General features: G+C 36.5%; 1 protein-coding gene across 1 annotated transcript in view; it reads right to left on the reverse strand.

Moving 5' to 3' along the window:
• VPS35L (VPS35 endosomal protein sorting factor like) overlaps positions 1–20097 on the reverse strand; it is a 59698-nt gene that overhangs the window by 22681 nt on the left and 16920 nt on the right. Inside the window, 17 exon segments of the mRNA XM_009649562.2 lie at positions 344–421; positions 1231–1329; positions 3306–3369; positions 5776–5856; positions 6881–6966; positions 8027–8089; positions 8983–9063; positions 9489–9542; positions 9902–10018; positions 10225–10336; positions 12490–12536; positions 13258–13380; positions 13756–13833; positions 16072–16165; positions 17206–17253; positions 17667–17763; positions 19663–19722. Coding sequence (XP_009647857.2) covers positions 344–421; positions 1231–1329; positions 3306–3369; positions 5776–5856; positions 6881–6966; positions 8027–8089; positions 8983–9063; positions 9489–9542; positions 9902–10018; positions 10225–10336; positions 12490–12536; positions 13258–13380; positions 13756–13833; positions 16072–16165; positions 17206–17253; positions 17667–17763; positions 19663–19722 — 1382 coding nt within the window.

A 20097-nucleotide genomic window follows, 5' to 3' on the forward strand; every position in this document is an offset into this window, starting at 1 on the left:
TCTGTTGTTGAGTTACACAGAAATTAGATATTTTATTTCAAATGTAATTTGAGAAGCTGAGCTTTCCAGAATTCACACAAACACCTCTCCAATGAAGCAATGAAGTCTATCTTGTTGCTCTTTTTAACACAAAGCTGCCATTAGATGCTTTGGGTCATTTGTTCCTTAAATGGCAGGATTTGGCTATAGAGAGTAAAATCAATGGTAACAAGAGAAAATGAGAGTATGAACAGTGTGAAAAAATACTAACATATAGGTTTTGCAAAAATCACAATCTTAGGTGGCAGCAGATAGCATTATCTGCTAAGAATGCAGGCTCGAAGTTTATTAGAGTCAGACCTACCCTAACAAATGCAGCAGTCTTTCTGGAATGATTTCCTTTCATCACCTTTCTTGTTTCCATTGCTAGTTGGTTCACAGACTACACACAAAAACCAAAAGCAAATCATTAAGACATATGCACTGATTAATTAGGCCAGTGGCAAATGACAAACTGCATGTTTTACAGCATGCATTTAGAGAACAGAAACTGTCAAAAGGGACCCCGAGATGGTGTGCCCTCACTGTACTATTTAGTTTTTAATTGGAGAATTTTAGTGACTGTTCCTTAAAGCAAATATGATTCTGAAGGTTTGTGAAGGTAGACTTGTTGATTTATTCAAGGCTTTAGATAATCCCTTGCTTACCAGCTGTAGTGCTGTCATCATATCCTTCCTGGCGTAAAAATCATGATTTCTAGCTAACACACATATTAAAAAAAAACCAAAAACAAAATAATAAAAGGATTTAAGAAAAGATACAATGCTCTAAAGGAATCAGTATTGCAGCTAATGCTCACCTGACATGTGACTCAATACAGAAAAGAGATTAACCTTCCCAATAACAGCAGGACTCTGCCTATATCTGCAGCCAGACACAGTAATCTCTCCTAGATGGAGGATTATAGAAGAGAGAACCCAAATTCTGAATGCAGTGCCATTTATTTTATTAGACATGAAATCTCTTGCAAGATAGCCAGTTTTCTTTGTTGTAATGATACCATGCATGCCTGTCAAGCGAGAACTTCAGAGAATTTAGGGTGATGAGAGATAAGATCAAAGTCTACTTTAAAAACACCTGATAAAAAGACTTCAGACTTTTTTTGACATAGACCAATAATCTGGGCAGGGAATGGGAGAAGTACAAATATATCCCCACTTATTAAGATAATGTAGATAAACTATAGCTTACATGAATTAACTGGACTAGAACAGGCTCCAGATTGCAAAACATTGACCTGGCTTCAACATAGAAACTCAGCTGTTGTTCAAAGTCACGGCCAAATGAAACCTATAAAAGACAAAAACCCACTAGATTTTACCATTGTAGCCCATTAACTTTAAGATAAAACTGCATGCAGATAAACCACAGAGACTCAAAAGTCAAAATCCCCATATATTGGTAAGAGAAAACCCCACCATTAACAACAAAATAGAACCTGGAGAAGCTCTGTCCTTTTAACTGTTTGCTTTCCAATTCTCAGTCCATACTACACATGATCTTCTACTTTACAGATCAAGTATTTATCAAGAAAACAAAATTTGAATCCTAGATTTGTGAAGTGTTTTCAAAACTATCAGAACCTTTGATTCTTTACAGAACAGGGACAAAGGCTTGGTATGGTTCATACTTAAAAAGCAAAAAAAAAAAAACCACCCCAGAAAACCATAAATAGATCAGTGAATCTGTACGCAGATTCCTGTAATTTCTAGTTGCTAAAGGGCCTCCAAAAGAAATTAGCATTTTCCTAACTAAATATACCAGTAAGAAAAGCAGGTTTTCCTTGAGTTCCGTTAATAAAGATACGCTCATATAGCATGTCAAAAGCCTGCAACCTTGCATGCTGACAGGACAGAAGTCAAAAACAACCCTTGTGTGAGAGCACCCTACATCCAACCCCCCGGATTTTAAAAAGCAAGTGCTGTCAGCTGGAGTGTCTCAGCTGTCAATTACAAGCCTAGCAAGAGAAACAGACTCCAGGCAGTCTACATTTATGTATTCAAATGGCATTTTTTTCTAATCGAAATAAAGGTTGCATTATTTATTATTTCTCAAGTCACATGCAAAAAAAAGTTTTTACAGAATTAAAATAAAAATTACATTTAGTCCATACAGTGGAAGATCAAAGGAACTGCACCAGAAAACAAAGGATTGCTTCTTACATTACAGACAACTGTCTTTGCCTTTCGTCTATTTGTGCAACTGCTGATTCTTGAGTCCTAGTCTCAAGAAAGCTTCTCTAAAAATGTAAAATCTTTCACAAAAAGCCCAATTGCAAGGGTGACTGTTACAACTGCTTTTCTCTCCACATCTTAATGTGTGCTGGTTTAAAATCTATACCTAGACATTTTGCTGCTATAGGATTTTTTTCTTCCCCCCTAAACCAAGACTATAAAGCCACATCAAACATTATTAAATGTGGGAAATCCTCCTAAAGGAAATTGTACAATATTATACTGCATATAAAGCTTAATAAATAAAAATTATATTAAAACATATTAAATAGCAAATTATTATAGCTGAAGAGAAAGCAACCTTCTAGAGATAAATTCATAGAATTGCAACAAAGAATGAAGAGGACAAGCAGAGACAAAGCCTGTCAGCTCCAACGACGTGAAAGAAAAGCCAAACATTGAGAGCACCTTAAAAAAGCTTGAGAACAACCTGACAGCTCAAACACAACAGCCAAGATCAAAAGATTTTACTGGGATATGAGGGAGGGGAGGGTTAAAAATTAATTTCAAGACAAAACAACTAGAGTTTTTGTGGGACTACTAATTTGATGATCCAATTATCTTATTTTGAAATTAAGATAAACAGAGAGAGGAATAACATACAAGTTATATTTATTTTGTGTTTTTTAAAGCTGGTATTGGTTCCATTTAGAGCTGGGTAGTGGAACTTCATACACATAAATCAGTGACACCTCTGATGCTATAATAGGCAAGACTTTAATTACTGTTTAACTTAAATACTTACCATGTTTTACATGAGATTGCACAAACTAGCAGAAAGTATGATTAAATAAGCAACATGTGCACTTCAAACTCTCACAATGCACTGTCAGTTTCAACATTGTATGATATTTCTTTCAACACATGCATACTTATTTCACCAACATACACCGGTTGGGGTTTTCAACGGTCTTAAGCACATCAGACACATGGTCTCTGATTCAGCTACACAGGCACCTGCTTCTCATGGGGATCTCATGAAAATCTGACCTATAAGGTACACCCCAACAGTTGCACACAATTGTCACTTACCATTTTTATGAATCCATTTATCAAAGCTGCTAACATTCTTTTCTCATCCTCAAGTGTTAGTGCACTATAAGAGAGAATGTATATAGTAAATTTTAGAATATTGGTTATCTTCTTTATCTGTAAAGGTTCAAGTGATATACACTAATTTATAGAATATTATGACCATATAGAACACTGATTGCACACTCAGACCACTGAGCTCATAATTTTAGTTATAAAGCAATAAAACTCATTTTAATATGAATATCACCAAGACAACCATGCACCCAACTAAATTCCAAATTCAAAAAAAAATTTAAAAATTGCTAAGAGTTTCTTTAGATTTTACAGAAACTCAGATTTTGGTACAAGGAGAAGGAAGCTAAGCTAACATTCTTTACTGCCGCAAGCAAACGACTTTAGTCTCGTATTACAATGTGATAACTTGATTAGGAACTGGTTATAAAAACCTAAAGAAATTAGTAAATCTATTCTTAGAAGAAAGATATCTTACTTGAAGGGAAAAGCTTTTAAAATACACTTTAAATAGTATATGTAATAGTTAATGTGTTTATTTTAGAAACAACAGTTTATTGTTTTGTTTGGGCTTTGGTGTTGATTTTTTTTTTACTAACACTACCACAGAATTTAAAAAATAACTAACATTACCTTGTTACAGTGCTGCCTTTTTGATGTTTTAGTAAAAACTGAACTAAACTGATATGTAAAAGAGTTTCTTTCCAAGATTATCAGATACCTTTTCTATAACAAGAGTCCAAATCTGATTTGAAACAAATTTACATCACATGAAAATCCAGTAAGTCAAACCTGTTTCACTGAAAATGGTTGAACAAAAAGTTAAATTGCAATTAACTAATACAATTTAATCCCTGTACTATCATATACTTGTCTCCAGCTTTGACCTTTAGTATATCGGTTACCAATTTCCTAGCTCAGACACCAGATGGGAAGAGAACAATAGTTTTATTATACAAATTCAGTAAAGGAGGAAAGAAAACCTCAGCATGATTAGCTCATTAGTGCATTGCCAATCAAAGAGTCAACTGATGGGCTCTGAAAGGCTCAGAAGACTTGTAATGAGATCTCCGGGTCAGTTACAGGTTTCCAGTTCAATTCTGAATCAGACCTCTACCAGTCTAAAGGCTGTTATCCTCCAACAGCTGTTACGGGGGTTAGCAAGCCCTACACAATCGGTTGGGAGCTTCCTGAACCAGGATGTAAAAACAGATGCAGGAGTTACTTTAAGATAGTTAGAATTTATGATGATTTGCCAATAAGAGATGACACACAGAACCAAGCTAACGATGTACACCATCTTATCTCAGCTAAAAGAGATGCTGGTTTAAGGGATTTTAAGGACCCTGGTAAACTATCAAATTGTTTTGGCAAAATGTCAGAGGAAGCACCAAATACAGATCACCATAAATGGCTTAATTTTTTTTTAATAAGCTGTTTTAGCTTCAATATATTGTTCTATTTAAAGGTTGAAGCAGATTTTAGTGCAACATACAGCCAAATAAGATGCCCTAACCCAAAATAAAGCACTCTAGCTGGTATAAATTGGAATTACATGCCAAACCTGACTCCTTTATTGGCAATAAATCTTGCATTCATGACATCAAGGCTGACAAAGTTACAGGTTCCTTTCAGCATCTGCCACACTAAGAGGCTCTGGGCTCAGAGTGCCAAAAGAAACTGCCCTTATAATTCTACTCAACCCAAACCAGAAGAAAAACGGAGATTTTTGCTCTTAAGATCTAAAATTTGCAGCATTGTTTCTGGCTCTATTTTCAGTCAGACACAGATTTCTGTGTCATTTTTGCAAGTTACCTACAAACTACAACTGTTTCCCACATTTCACAACTACTATTTAAAGAGCAAGAGTGCAACGGGGCACCCAGGATCCTGAACAACCTCAGCACTCAAAGTCAAGGGGAAAAAGAGGAGAATTTAGGGGAAAAACATATATGGTTCAAGAGCTTCTCCTCTGTTCCAGCTCCTAGAGATCTTTCCAGGTGTCTTTAAAGATTTCACACCCCTTTGTAGTAGCTGAAAAAAGTGGCCCAAAAAAAAATGTGTAACTGAGTACGGCAGTCAGTGCTTTAATAGCTACATATTCACTTAAATCTCAAAAAGAGTTTATCATTCATTATAACTTAAAGATTACATTGGTTTCACTCTCAGAAATGTTTTTAAAAGATTGGATGTTTAGTGTCTCTGCTTCACTAGAAAACTCTACAAAACCGTTGCTACTTTCCTTTTAAAATTCTGCTTCAGTATTCAAAATAAAGCAGTAATTAAAGAGCAAAGGGCACATGCTGCTACTTCACTGCACAGCTCTTCCCTCACCACTAATTGGATTCATGTCTTAATCCACCATGAAACAAACAACCTCAGAAATGTGAAACTATACACCAAGCAGCCAAACTTTGCATAAATGAGTTATCAGTACGAGTAAAGTTAATCTTACTTCACAGAATCATGCATCGTCTTGCAGATATGCAGAAGTGCATTGAGTATAACAGGGTCAAAAAAATGAAAAAATCCTGCTCTGTCAAAATGAAAAACAATTAATAGAATAACACCGATTTAATGCATAATTCCAATCATCAGCATTATATGATGCTACAGGAATTTTATATTCATTTTTTAACCAACAGGGCTCCAAAGATCACATGGTTAACAGATGTATAATTCCAACAAATGCCAGTCAAGAAATACTATCTTAATACATGGAGCTTTACTGCCACACCACAGAATCTGACTCCTTAAGGGACACAACAAGCTAGACGTGATACACTGAGGCAGCCTAAGAACATCAAAACAAAGCAGTCCTGTATCTACCAAGAAGCAATATAGTTTCTCAGCTACTGATGGGCAGACAGGAAGGATAAGTGTCACGTTTAGGTACAGAGGCAAACATGCAGTGGAGCACCACTAAGACGATTAAGGGGCTGCAGCATCTCTCATATGATCAAAGGCCAAGAGCTGGGACTGTTTAGCCTAGAGAAGAGATGGCTTGGGGGGCTTAGCAGAGGATATAAATACCTGAAGGGAAGGTGAAAAAGAAAAAAAAATATGTTTCAAGGAACCCGCTGATTATTTGAAAAGAATTCTTTGACTTTTACAACATTTGAAGATGAAACCTCATCTTCTAAGTTCATTTTCTACTCCAGAATACCCATTTTTCTATATAACGGAGCTTGTAACAAGAGACTCTCTCTGACTTCCTCCATTATATCAAGGTAACAGTTCTGTGCTGTCACATCAGCTGGAACATGAAATAAATTTCATAAACCAACAAAGGCAACATAAATTTGAAAAAGCTCAGAGAACAACTATTCTGTTAATCCACAGCAAGTCAGCATCAATACAATTACCTCAAGTTCAGCTTTCTTTGTGAACAGTTAAACAGTCGATCAATAGATTAACGAAACTGACACATTTTCATTTTTTTTCCTGTAGCCTGGAACACCTTCACAAGCTAAGTGGCCTATATACTGACTCATCTTCCCTAGCAATCTTTCAGTACGTTCCCCTCCAGAATGCATTTAATCTCAATAGTCTCCACTTACTTAATAAAAGATTCCATAATGCACTTGCAAACCTCCACCCTCACACTTTCCTTCTGGAACATATCCAGAAATGGCAAGAATTTCTCCTGAAAGTACAAATACATAAACAAGTAGAATTAGGTATTTTACAAACAATACAGTAGAACAATTAATATTTTGGACAACTTTTATAGTCATAGCTGCTTCAGTTAAAATTATTTTAATCTTTTTTGAAGACAGTGATTTTATCTTAAAGGATGAAAGAGTGAAACAAATGGAAAAGCACCAGTGGCTGAAAAGTGTATCAATTTATCGACTGCAGAGATCCAGAATAAAACGCAGAACTGTTTGAGTCAAATGTTGCAAATTTTTTAGCAGCAATCATATGCTTGAAACAGCCTAAGATCACAACAAATTCAGACATCTATGGGAACAAAAGGTAGGATATTAAAAACAGTGAAAACAGACCACATGCCAGCAACCACTTGGCATGTGTCCAGGGCAACTTATGAAGGTCCAAGACATACAAATTTTCTTCAAAGATAAGGGTTTAGGCTGTTAAGATACTGAAATACTTAGCTGCCATATCATCTCAAGAATATAGCAGGGCAAGTTCTTCAGTATTATCTGAGCAATTTGTGAACAAAACTTGACTTCAAATCCACAGGGTTGGTCTTGAATTTCACTCTTCAGTTGGTTTCAGTACTTTGACACCCACTGTTGCTGTTCCTCTTTCTCTACCTCATACAGAGTCTCTGACCTCTCTAAGTTTCACTTTATTTCAGTGCCAAACTTAAGCCCTATAGCAGAGCATGTTAAGTATATACCATAACATAGAAACAGTTATCAGCAATCACATGAACACATAAAAATAAATACTATTTTAGCTTCCATTGATAGTCACTTATACCACAGTAACAAACAAACTTAGAGAATCTAATAGCCTAAGGAAAAAAAAAGTATAGAAAATTGGAGTTAGAATAACGAATATTTAAGTAGTAAGCAGCAGAGAGCTTCCAAAAGGTTTCTGCACTTATCTACTTGATAAAAAGTCCTCTCATTATGTGAGCTTGCAAGCAATCTAAATATCCAAGTAGGGTAAATTCTCTTGCAGAAACAGTGCAAAATAGTTCTTCCTAAAAATTTATTAAATAGAGTATCACTTACCACTGAAAAAAGCAGAGAGAAGTCATAGATATAGGTAATAACTTTCCGAATAATTGACTGCAGCTAAAGGAAAAAAAAAAAAGAAAAAAAGGGGAACATGATTGTAATAGAAGTTAAATTAAGACTAGCCACACCAGAGATTATTCTTCTCTAGTTATTCATAGAAAACTGGGTTGGAAGATGCTTCAAGCATTCATCATTGTAATTGCTCTCCCCAAAGCAGGATCAACTACAGCTACGCTGTTCCTAACAGATGTTTTTCCAAGAGGCTCTTCAGAACTCATATGATCAGAGGCTGACCAGCCTGCCCAGGCTTTATTTGTTCTTTACTTTTTATAGTTACGCAGATTTTTCCAATTTATAGTCTGCATGCCCTGCAGCTCTCTAAACTAAAAAAAAAAAAAACCAAAACCAAAAAAAACCCCCCAAAAAACCACTCACAAATAAACAAACAAAAAACCCCAAACCAATTTGTTAAATCTTCTTTTGTAGGCACTTTATCTACCTCCCAAGTAACCACAAAAAACACCTTCCACAACCTCGTCAACTAATCCATATCTCACCTGGCACGCAGTCTAAAAAACCGGATGTGATAATTCACTGAAGCCTTAACAATGTGGAGATGGATTAGTTTACGGTTTACTTCTGTTTAAACAGCCTGCCATGATTGCTAGTTTTCTTCAGCAGAACACCACTGTTGATGTAGGAATTAACTACTGCTACTCCTAAATACCTAAATCATTCTGGTTTAGCATTTCTCTGAACTGAAAGACTGATGTGCGGGGAAAAAAAGAGGAACAAATCACAGCATTACACTGTTCCAAAAGGCTTCCCAAATTATAGCCAGTGTTTAAAAATAATTATTTTGTGGTAAAGAGACATCAATAGTGTTTAAGAATTAATTTCACCTAAGAAAATGCACATAAGACTTTTACAGATTTGGCAAAATACTTTACCTGTGGGTAAGCATCTTCAAATGCTCGATCAGGAGTCATGTGTTTGATAACATCAGCCAAAACTGTATTGACCTCTCGCTTCTATGTAGCAAAAAAATGAGGTTACAAAATACAGTAATGAATTCAGCACATAAATCAAGTCACTGAAAAACAGTTGGATAATTTATTTCCATTTGCCAAAGTATCAGCTTTCTACAAAGCTCTAGTTAAGCCAGGAACTTTAGCCATAGCTCCAGTAAATCCTTACTTAAACTGGTCCATCTGCAATTAAAATAAAAGGATAAGAAATATGCAGTGCTGGGGATTGGTGAAGACTCCTTCAAAGCTGCATCTTTTCTCCCTATTCATCTTTCATGAAAGGAAATACATTTTTTCATTCGCTACTGAAGTCCTACACACTTATATCGAATAGTCATAGCTTTTCCATTTTTAATACCAAACTGCTAATATAGCCACTTAGTCTGTACCAGAAAACCTTCAAAGGAAACAAAATAGTTTTCACGTACCGTGAAGTGTCTGCATGTATACTCCACCCACACTTCAGCACAGTTGATATAATCCTAGAAATACATGTGTCTTACGATTACTAATATTTACAGGAGGTTATGAGAAATAGACCTGCAAAAATTACACTTAACTTCCAAGGCATGATTCATGCAGATCTAAAGATCTAGCACTAATGACAAACCTCAAAAGTTGCTTATGCAGAATTATGTTATGTAGAACTAAATTATGTTTAAGTAGAGCTCAGAAAAGCAGGGATCACATAAAGATATTACCAGGTATCACATTTTTTGGCAACTGTGTATATCTAGAAAAGTTAAACCATGTCACGCTAAGCACATGCATACTGAACAACTGGCTACAATTTTGCCCTCAACACAGAATCAGTAGTGAAACAGAACAGACAGCAACTCACCTGTGGGTTCTTCAGCTTTGTTATAACCTTCCAGGCTTCATTTAATATTTGAAGGCGATCATTTTCAGGAGGATCAGCCAACGCCAAGTTTAATCCCAAAGAGCGAAAGAGGAGATGCTGAAAGTTAATGAGAATTTTTAAATTAAAAGCAGAAGATGCACGTCCATCCAACACTGCTCTAGCAGGAACACTGTGCAGAAAGATTTTTTGGATCAAACCACCTTTTATATAAATGCTGTGCAACGTATGTATGCAACTAGGAGTACAAAGAACTCTGTCAGACAAGGAAGAGGAATTGTTACAAATTACATACAAAAAGTTACCTTTGGGAATCCAGATTCATCACACTCTTTAATCATGCCAATGAAGTCCATAGATCTTGCAGCAATAAACTCTGCTCTGAATGCTGACATTACTGAATTCAGCAGCAAAGCACTACAATGAACATAATACAAATCAACACAGCTCAATATCAATTAAAATTTTGTCATCCCTTCATTTACATTGATCTGAACTTCTTCAACTAACAACTGTGCAGCATCTATGCTAAATTTGAAAAAAGGTGATAAGGAAGAAAAAATCCTCATAAATCAAGCTTGCATTGATGAGGTGTAATAGTGCATAACCAAAAAAATAAAACATTAAGCCATCAGATCAAGAAAAGGTAACCCCATCTGCAGAATACTTGCTCCACGCAGGGTTTCTGAAGTCATCATTTTACCAGACGTTTACTAGAAAGATCAAATGAACCAGGAGTGGCTGACACATTTGGAAACTTATTCTTTTTAACTACAGTTCAGAAGTACACTTTGGTAGGGCAAATCTCTATTGAAGTTTTTCCTCTCTGAATTAAAATATATATGCATTATAGAAGTCAGATTTCTAGCAGCTGCATTGTTAGGATTAAAATAAATCCAAACCATCATTCTAATACAATAACTAGCAATGACATATTTAGACATGTATGATCAATCATTCAGACATGTATTTGTGTTACTATCAAGCCAAAGTTACCAATGGAAGAGTGAACTCATTGCATTACCGTAAAACCCAGTTTATTGGTATTATTAGGCAAACATAAGAAACAAAATCTAGTACCATTCAAAAGGCAATTCCTTTGGGCAAACTCTGCCATGAGTTAGCACAGAAGCTGCCTCATAAGACACTGTGTCCTTCACTAGTCTGAAACAGACAGTTTGAATACAGGGCAGTTTACCTTGAGCGAAACTCTATGGAACACTTAAAATAGCCCAGCACCCTCTGTGTTTCTGACTGAGCGGTCCCATAGCAATTTGGCTAGAATTTGCATTTCATCTTTAGACAACCACTTCCAGTTCACTAGGTATATGCTTTGCAATACAAAGCAGCAGGCTGTCACTTTTCACTTAGATGGCTGCAATGTAGTTCATGGAACAGACTGAGGTTATTTAAAGATTTACATACTGATACCTCTTGCTTTGTAATATTATGACAGTCATGATATGACATAAAAACATAGAACTCCATTTTAAAAGAAAACTACCATGCTTTATAGATCATCTAAACCATATTATTCAACTTCCCAATAAAAAAAAAAAAAAGACACATTCCAAAACCAGTTCTTTAAAAAAACCTCCCCATTATACTCAATATTTTGTCCTTCCTTCAAAGAGGAAACAGGCACAAAGAGGAGGCACCTAGCCCATCTTTACAACGAGAAATGCTAAAGGGTGATTTAAAAATGAGTTCCACAAAACAAATCAACACCTATACAAAATAATTAATACAGCAGAGTACGTGGATTATTTTTAGCTATATTATACGCTCTGATACGATAGCATCTTCACATCACATTTTTTAAATCACACTTTCCCCACACTCCTTAGCTCAGTCACAGACTGCTAATGCTGGCATTCCTCATCTAAGTCATTAACATATTTTAGTTCTTCAGCCACTGCAGAACTGGACTGTGCAAAGCACATCAGAAAAAAAATAGGTAGCTGAAAACTTTCACAGAACTCAGTCTACCTACTCAATGAAATGCTCATCAGCAGGCCAAATTGCATTCACACAGCTCAAAGTACATCCAAAACTTTCAGACTGCCTTCCTGAACTACTCACTGAACACAATTAGTCTGCACAGACTTCTAGGAGATACTTTGGGATACTAATTTTAATGTCGACAAAAGCAGTCGCTTAGATATTACCATCTTCCAAAGGTGCCAGCTGCTTTACAGCTTCCCTTGCAAAATGCAGGCATGGGCTGACTGTAGTCAGTGGAGGCTAGGGGGAAGGAAGGGGCGGAAAATAGAGAAAAATTAAGCGCAACCAGGAATCAGAGGTTCCATTACGTGTCCTAAACCTTGGCTTAGGAGCCAAAATGCAGCAATGAAGTTTAATTAACTTTTGCTCTACAAGTAATCTACCATATTTTAGAATTCATATCTGGAAAACAGATGTTCACAATCATGATTTAGTAAGCTACTGGGAGAACAAAAGCCATACCATGCATCCAAAAAGTGTTTTCAAAAGGGAGAGAGAGAATTTTATTGCACAGGACTCATAGGTACTCATTCAGACTTGTGTTATCGACATTGAGTAATACTTACTTGTTTCCCAATTTTTTGCATCTCTCCATCATCTCAGTAAGCAGAACCTGGAAGAATTACTTATTAAAATTAATGAGTAGAGATTCTGCAAATAAATTCAGCTTTGATTACTGTAGTGAAGTCTACCAAAAGCCATTTTAATTACCTACCCAATACATTCCAATAATGCTGTCTTATCCTGTATTTACAACACAAGAGAACAATTGTGTAGTACAACATAAAACACACCTACTGGAATAGGTACAGTTGCATTTTAATCAAAACCACCATTTTATGGAAGTCAAATTTGCAATCCTTCAGCCATGCCATTTCTCAAAATAATTACCATTTGCCAGCCAGGTTAATTACCTCTGGCAGGATAGGTGAAGATTACCAACTCTCTGCCACAGAATGCAAAACATACTGGCTGAGATTAAAATAGCCTGTTGACTATGTTAAAGCAATTACAAAGCTACAGTTTACTCAAATCATTTTTGTATCTGTATGACAGAAGAAACTAATGAATTCAGGAAATAAAGATTAAACTAGCTAAAGGACAGCAAGAAATGAACAGAAATACTGCCTATGAATTTAGAGTGGTCTAACTTGAGCTTTGTGGAAATGAACACTCTTCCTGTATAGAAGAGAGAAACAGACAATCGTATCTAGGCTCTTTATACTCACTTTCACACTCATGTAAGTACTGACTGAGGGGGGTTTTTTGATAGGCAAAAATAACTCTTCACACCAACACTTCCTTTAGTATCAAGGATTACCATGCTTACTTACTTCAGGAGCACGGTATGCGATACACTGTAAAATCCAGTCTATAGCAGGAGAATATAGAGTCAAATACAAAGGAATCTCCACACATTGTACTACCAGCTGATTCTGAACCGTATCCCCATGAATCTGTGGAAATAAAAGACGAAAACGTGTTGCTGTGAGAAGGTATTTAATAGGAGCTATGATAAACTGGACAAAGTTTGTGCATCAACGGAAACGACAACAGACAAGATTACAAAGATACACAGATATTCTGAAGCACTCCTTGCATGCTGGGGAAAAAATATCAAGCTCATAGCATATATTATTAAAGTATGGAAACATGCTGAATAGAGCAGTTTCAACTTATGAGAATGTATGTAAAATTTCCCATGGTATATCTAGATACAGGAACATCCCTAAATCTAGATTCAAGAACTTAAAAGATTTTAAAAAGTATGCAGTAGTTTGGTTAAGGAGTGTATTTATGTGATTTTGCAAATAAAACCCCCATTTGCTTACTTGTTTAAATGTCAGAAGAAAGTCAAAGAAATTTTTGTTAAGGCTTTCTTTGAGTTGTGGTGCCACTTCCATCCCAACCTGTATTGAAAGAAAGAGAAAGATTTTATCTGCATCTATCACCTACGATTCTCCTTCAACTGTAAGACACGCATGCATTTTTTGGAGGAGTACACCTAGTCACACACATCAAATCAACAAACAGCATTGAATCACATGCTTTTGACTGATTATTTCCTTGCTTACTATTACAGTCATGTCCACTAACAACTACCCTGAGGTAGTTACAGCTGTGGTTAAACATTGTTCTCCTAACATCAGCCCCAAGTATCTGTAAGCAGTGTGGAAATCAACGGCTATCCCAGTGCCTGCACTGCAATTCGTTGTATACGGAGAGCCTATAGTGAAGGACATCTGAAAAGTCAAAAGTTCAGAAATTGTTTAAAATCATGTGTATTTATTCCATGGACAGAATGAAGCAAGGATCTCAAAGGAGAATATGAATATATAGCTAGATATAGGTAAAATCAATAAATAATACAAGGTGATGCACAAACACAAGGCTTATGTAGTAAAGCTGGAACTGCAAAGGAAACTAATCCATATGGGACTGTTTTTAATAACACAGATAAAAAAGATCAAAAAATAAAAATGTGGCATATTACTAGAGAAAAGAGGAAGATGCAGAAGTGAATGAGAAGTTAGTAGATCAGGCTTAAAAACACACACGAACAAATCCACCTCAACAGCTTAAGGTTCCCCTCTTCAAACAAACCCAGGGTTCTGAGTTCTTAGGATCCCTGAGCATACGCAATTCTAGCTGACTTCATCACAAAGCAGCGGTACCTTGCACTGACCCAAGCCAGTCATCTATCACTTTTCTTTATGTATTATTTGCTTTCAAACCATGGGGCTAAAGAGAAATGCATCGCCTTGCTGTGTAAAGATCTGGTTCTTTGGTTTCATGCAAGTGTTTATTCCTACATTTTACTACGCTGTGGTTTTAGACATCAATTATATCAATAGTACAGGTTTCCTGTTCAAGAATTTATGTTTTTAAAAATCTATTTCCATTATCTTCATTGTGAAAGTATTAATATAGTGTCAGTAGCTGGAATGCAGATTAAATGCCTTCCATTGCAGTAAGTTTTCTTATTTAAAAAAAGGTCAGAATTTTAACAGCTAGTATTTTATACGAAGAGAATTTTCACTATTTACTTCATATGGTCATCTCTGTGGACAAAAAGGAACATGCTAAGCTCTTCCTTACTACATAATTACAATTACTATTACTAGATTATTAGTCCTAACTGCTCTATCACCATGCATCTCTTCTAGCTGTATCAGGAGCAGTAAAAGGTGGGCTGTGCATACAAACTGTTTCCTAAAAAACCTTCAGAAACCTTGCACTATGTAGCAGGAACAATTGGGCTATGACAAAAATGAAGGCATTATTATATTTCAAGATTCAAATAAACTAAGCAGCTCATTTATCAGAGTAAACCAGAGGTTACCAATTACAGATGCAGGAATTCATATGGACACCCCTGAATAGTATACCGAAAGCATACTGGATGTTTTATTCAAACATAACAGATATAACAACGCTGAACAAACTCGTATTTCATAATGGCAGCTAATTTCATGCAAGTATTGCTAATTAGTAGCCCTATCATTTTCCAATTATAGTAGAGATGTTTGCCACTACTTCAAAAACATATTTCACAAATATTTTTCCACTATTGATGACTTTTTGCATCATTTTAGGGTCTCTTCTTGGGTAAGTCTAGCTTGGCTGAACTGTTAAGGTAACTTCAGGAGTAGTTGAGGATAAGAACATAGCCACACTGCACAGACAGACAAAAACCTACTGTCTGAATACTTTACCAAGTGGCTCCTTTGCCAAGGAGCTTGCCAGCCCTCTGCCTGCCACATACGCTCTAGCAGTTGAAGGAGGAAGACAAACATAGGGAAAGTGCATGTATGAACCATGAAAGCAGAGCCTAGCAATCAGACAACAGCATGTAGTCTCAAAGTCCAAACTCCCCTTGCACTTAGGTCCCTAACATGTTGCCCTATCTGAAGATCAAAAACTGGCATTAGCAGCACATAATCTTATTTTTACTTATTATAAACGCTTAAAGAAAGACTCCCCATTATTAAAACAAAAGATAAATTTTATTTTTTGGTTTGTTAGAAGGGAGACAGGCTGCTGACTACTTCAGATAGACAGAGTAGTTAAACAAAATTTTTCTTTAGTGGTAGAGCTAGCTGCAGGAAATCTTTGATACAGATCTGAAGCGTTAAATGATAGCCTACCCTGCAAAGGTATGCTCTTGCATAGACTGCAACCAGTGGATCTCCAATTCCTCTAATCATAGATGTTAACCGTGGGAGACATTCCGAAATCCCCCTGTTAAGATTTTTCACAAATGAAAATGAGATTTAACAATAACAAAATTATATCACTTACAGATAACTTCAGTAGCTGCCTTGCAGATTGACAATTGAGCATGGGTTATAGAAACACCTACCAAAGAAGCAGCATATCAGCACAAAACTTTATTTCAGACGTAAAATTTTATCTGTATAGTAACACATATCCTATATTTAAATTGTAGTATTTGCCATTAGGAGCAGTGCAGACAGCCAGGTTGAATGCTTGGCTTGTAAAAGACAAGTGCAACTAAAAAACTCCTCTAGTTTGGAGGAATAGCAGAGCTCTAGAAGGGCTGTAATTCAATGTGAAAAAAGCATCCACTTAAAGCAGAACTGGCAGAACTCCTTCTATGTCTCATTTTCCCACAGGTCCTTTTTGACAGAGCTATACTAGTGCCTGGAGATGAGGCCCATCAATTCCAGTAAAAGAACTGCTTTTTAGGGATAATGAAGTTGTCACTATAGTAGCAATTTGGCTTGCAACACTCATTTCAAAATATAACTGAAAAAGGACTATTACATGTGAAGGAACATTTTCGGCTCAGCAACTGACACTGTTTGGCAACATATGAAGCTTATACCACGTTTTTCAATAGATAATGGTTCATTGCTCCTAAACTGTTTCTCCAACTCTATCTCTAGCAATGTGACACATCACTATTTTCCCTTCAGTTTTCTATCCCATCTTTTTGCCGCACTCCTCATCTCAACAATCTCGTTTCCTCCTCCACCATCTGAAGCCACCAGTTTTTAATTTGCAAACTCCTGATGTCACAATTACACATATATTCCAAAACTGCAAGCACTATTCCATTCCAAATTATACCACAGTTCACCTTGAATTTATTCCATGGCAGTCTCACTAAAAACTCCAAAACCTCTCCGTATTGCTTCTTCTCAGATCTACTGAGACCCTATCCACCATTAAATCACAGAACTTGCATGCTTAACTCCTTAAACTAGTTTATAAGCCCGCCCATTTGCTTCCTTCCCATGCTTAACATTTACTCTTACGTTTTGGATAGGAACTTATTGCATTTCAGTATTGCTGCTTCCACATAACTAAAATGATGCCAAGTTAAGGAACAAAACTAAGATGCATGCCATTTAAAAACATTAAAACAAACCTATATACCAAATACATACTGAAAAAACTATTTCAAGGCCTTCTGTAATTAATTTCACTGTACTTTGTTGATTTTTATGATTTATCTACAAGATTTGTATTGTTTCCCAAGTTTTCACACATCAATTCTACTTTATCACTGCCACGCTGCTCGTAGCCAATAATTCAGCATTCAGTTTACTATGAAACGTGACTCAAAATTAAATTCAAAACATACAGCCTGAAACAAACAAAACAGTCAGTATAAACATCAGATTGCTGTGGGTTTTCTTGAAACAAACACATTCATTTTTGCAAAAGTCTATGAAAAACCTGCAGACACTCCGAGAGTCTCATTTGACAAGGATACAATCTGGGAATGAGTTCTCTGATTGAAGCAATCTTGAAAAACCAGTTTAAGCAAGTTTCTTTAGCCGTATCATTAACGCTCTCTGGAGAAAAATTATCTGGGGAAAAAAAACCAACTCAAAAATAGTTACATCCTTTCTGGAAACAAGTTACTTTTCATTCTAGGTTTAAAATTGCATTCTCTTTCCTTTCAACAAGGAATTAGGCATACTATAATAAACCAGGCAATATGTTTGATTCTCAGCTCTCTCTTGCAGCAAGACAGACAGCAAGAAGAGGTAACTAGAGCTTCCATCTTGCATTAAGTAACATTGCAGAAGCTGAAGTCAAGCACTCAAAGCTAATCTCAGATCTGCTACTCAGAAACCTAATCTCTGACTCCCCACAAAAGCAGAAATTGTAAAAAAAGTATTGGGAATCTATAACAAATACATGTATATAGATCTATAACATGCATATATATAAAACAGATTTAAGCGCTGAAATTCTTTGCTTTAAAAGGCTAATATAATTTTTAAAGAATATTATTTAAAACTATATTGCAAGAAGCAGGAAAAAATTAAACACTGACAGAACAGTTGGTTTTGTATGCTAAACATCTAACGCTGCAGCGCAGTTGTCTCCTCGTGAGCTCTGGGACTACTTGTGTCAGCTGCCAGCAGGAAAATCCTGCCGCCCCAGGGTGGAACAGAGGGGTTACGGGGACCATGCTCTGGTCGGGCGGGCATGCAGTTGCATGGCTAACTGCCTCCTCATTGCCCAGACTGCCTGAACAGAAGGCAACAATGGGCTACTTGGGATCTACCCAGGTCGGAGGCAAGATGAGGAAGGATGAGTCCCTCTTCTCTCAGTGGTAAAGCTACACAAGCAGCTTCTGCTGTGAATGGCTGCTTATAAACTCCTTGTCAAACAGTTTTAACATACCAGTGATCTCCCATCCCTGCCCCCAGAAGGTGAGAAGCTCCTGTTCCACAAGAAACTTTCCCACTTCCAAGACTAGAGAAGCCACACTCTAGATGCTGGAAGATGTTCTTTCTCATCCACAGGAGTTCTTGTCCAGCTTTGTTTCACTTGGTTCCCATGGGATGAACATGGAGGTTGGACCTGAAATCCCCAGGGGTTTGCACTGCCATGAACAGTGCAGATTTTCCTTCTCCCTCCCACTTTCGTCGCTGCTTGGGAAGTTCCACCAGCAACGCCCCCAGCAGCTGTAGGGCTGCAGCATGAGCTCAGCTCTCCACAACAGAGGTAACCGTGCCCAGTAATCATGAGAAGCTGCAGGAACTGTCTGCCTTCATTAATGTTTATAAAAAAATTTATCAGAGCTGTAACAACCAAATTTATTTTAAGTATTTTCTGTAAGTTTATTTCAGATGTAAGTATTTGCTGGTTTCAGGCTTCTGGCTCAAATCCTATGGATTTAACTGTAACCTAATGGTACTGTTGCATTGCCAACTACTGAGTAAGAATGTTTCATATTTCAAGGATATGCACTTAATACACTCCTAATTGCAAGGAAAATCCCATATTTCAATGGAATGTCTCAGTGCCTTCCTAAAGAAGTACTTCCATATATGTTTGTACCGTAAACATCAAATTAAACTTTTACATTGTGTTAGAACTTCAACTGAAAAATGAAAAGGGCACAAGTTAGAAAGATCAGACTGACATCTTGCTCCTTCTTCCAAAATTCTTCCCTTATTAAAGCAAAACTATCAACAGTTTCCAATACAGCAACAAAAACATCTATTTACCAAAAACTGAGACTCTCAGCTTTGTCTGTATATTCTTCACAGTTAAAATGAAAACTTGCATAAACACTACGAATGGTGAAAGCTATAAGCAATGGATTTTGCTCTGTTAAAAACTAAAAATCACTAGATTCAAATCGAAACTTTTTTCATAGGAAATAAAGTAGCATGGGTCCTATTTAACCTTTCTCAAATTAGTTCAGACATGATTTTTTCCAGGAGCACAGCAGAAAAACACAAAGCTACCTGGCAAAGAGGCACGATTGTCCACACACATTGACAGAATTCTTTCATACACTAGTTTCCCTGTTTAAAAAAAGAAAGGATTATTCATTATAAACTGTAAAACACAAAATGTTAATACAAAGGTTCCCTCTCCAACATACATTGAAATTAGCTGGAAAAAACTTCCTAGAACACTAACATTATGCTGCCCTCTAGTGAAGCTGAAATGTTAAGTCTGAATGTAGCACTTCGCACACTATAAAAAGTTTATCTGGCTCCCATAAGTGCAGAGGTAGCACAGGGTCAGATTTCTCCCAGGCCAGGAAAGGACAGCTGGTGTCCTGTCTTTGCTGTGTTTGGATATTATGTTATCCTTAGCAACTTTCAGTAAGTAGGAAAGAGCACAAAGAGGAAGCTAGACCTGAAAAAACAATTGGATCTATGTCATAGCATATC

Source organism: Egretta garzetta, unplaced genomic scaffold (genome assembly GCF_000687185.1).
Source record: "Egretta garzetta isolate BGI_Z169 unplaced genomic scaffold, ASM68718v1 scaffold292, whole genome shotgun sequence".
NCBI lineage: Eukaryota > Metazoa > Chordata > Aves > Pelecaniformes > Ardeidae > Egretta > Egretta garzetta.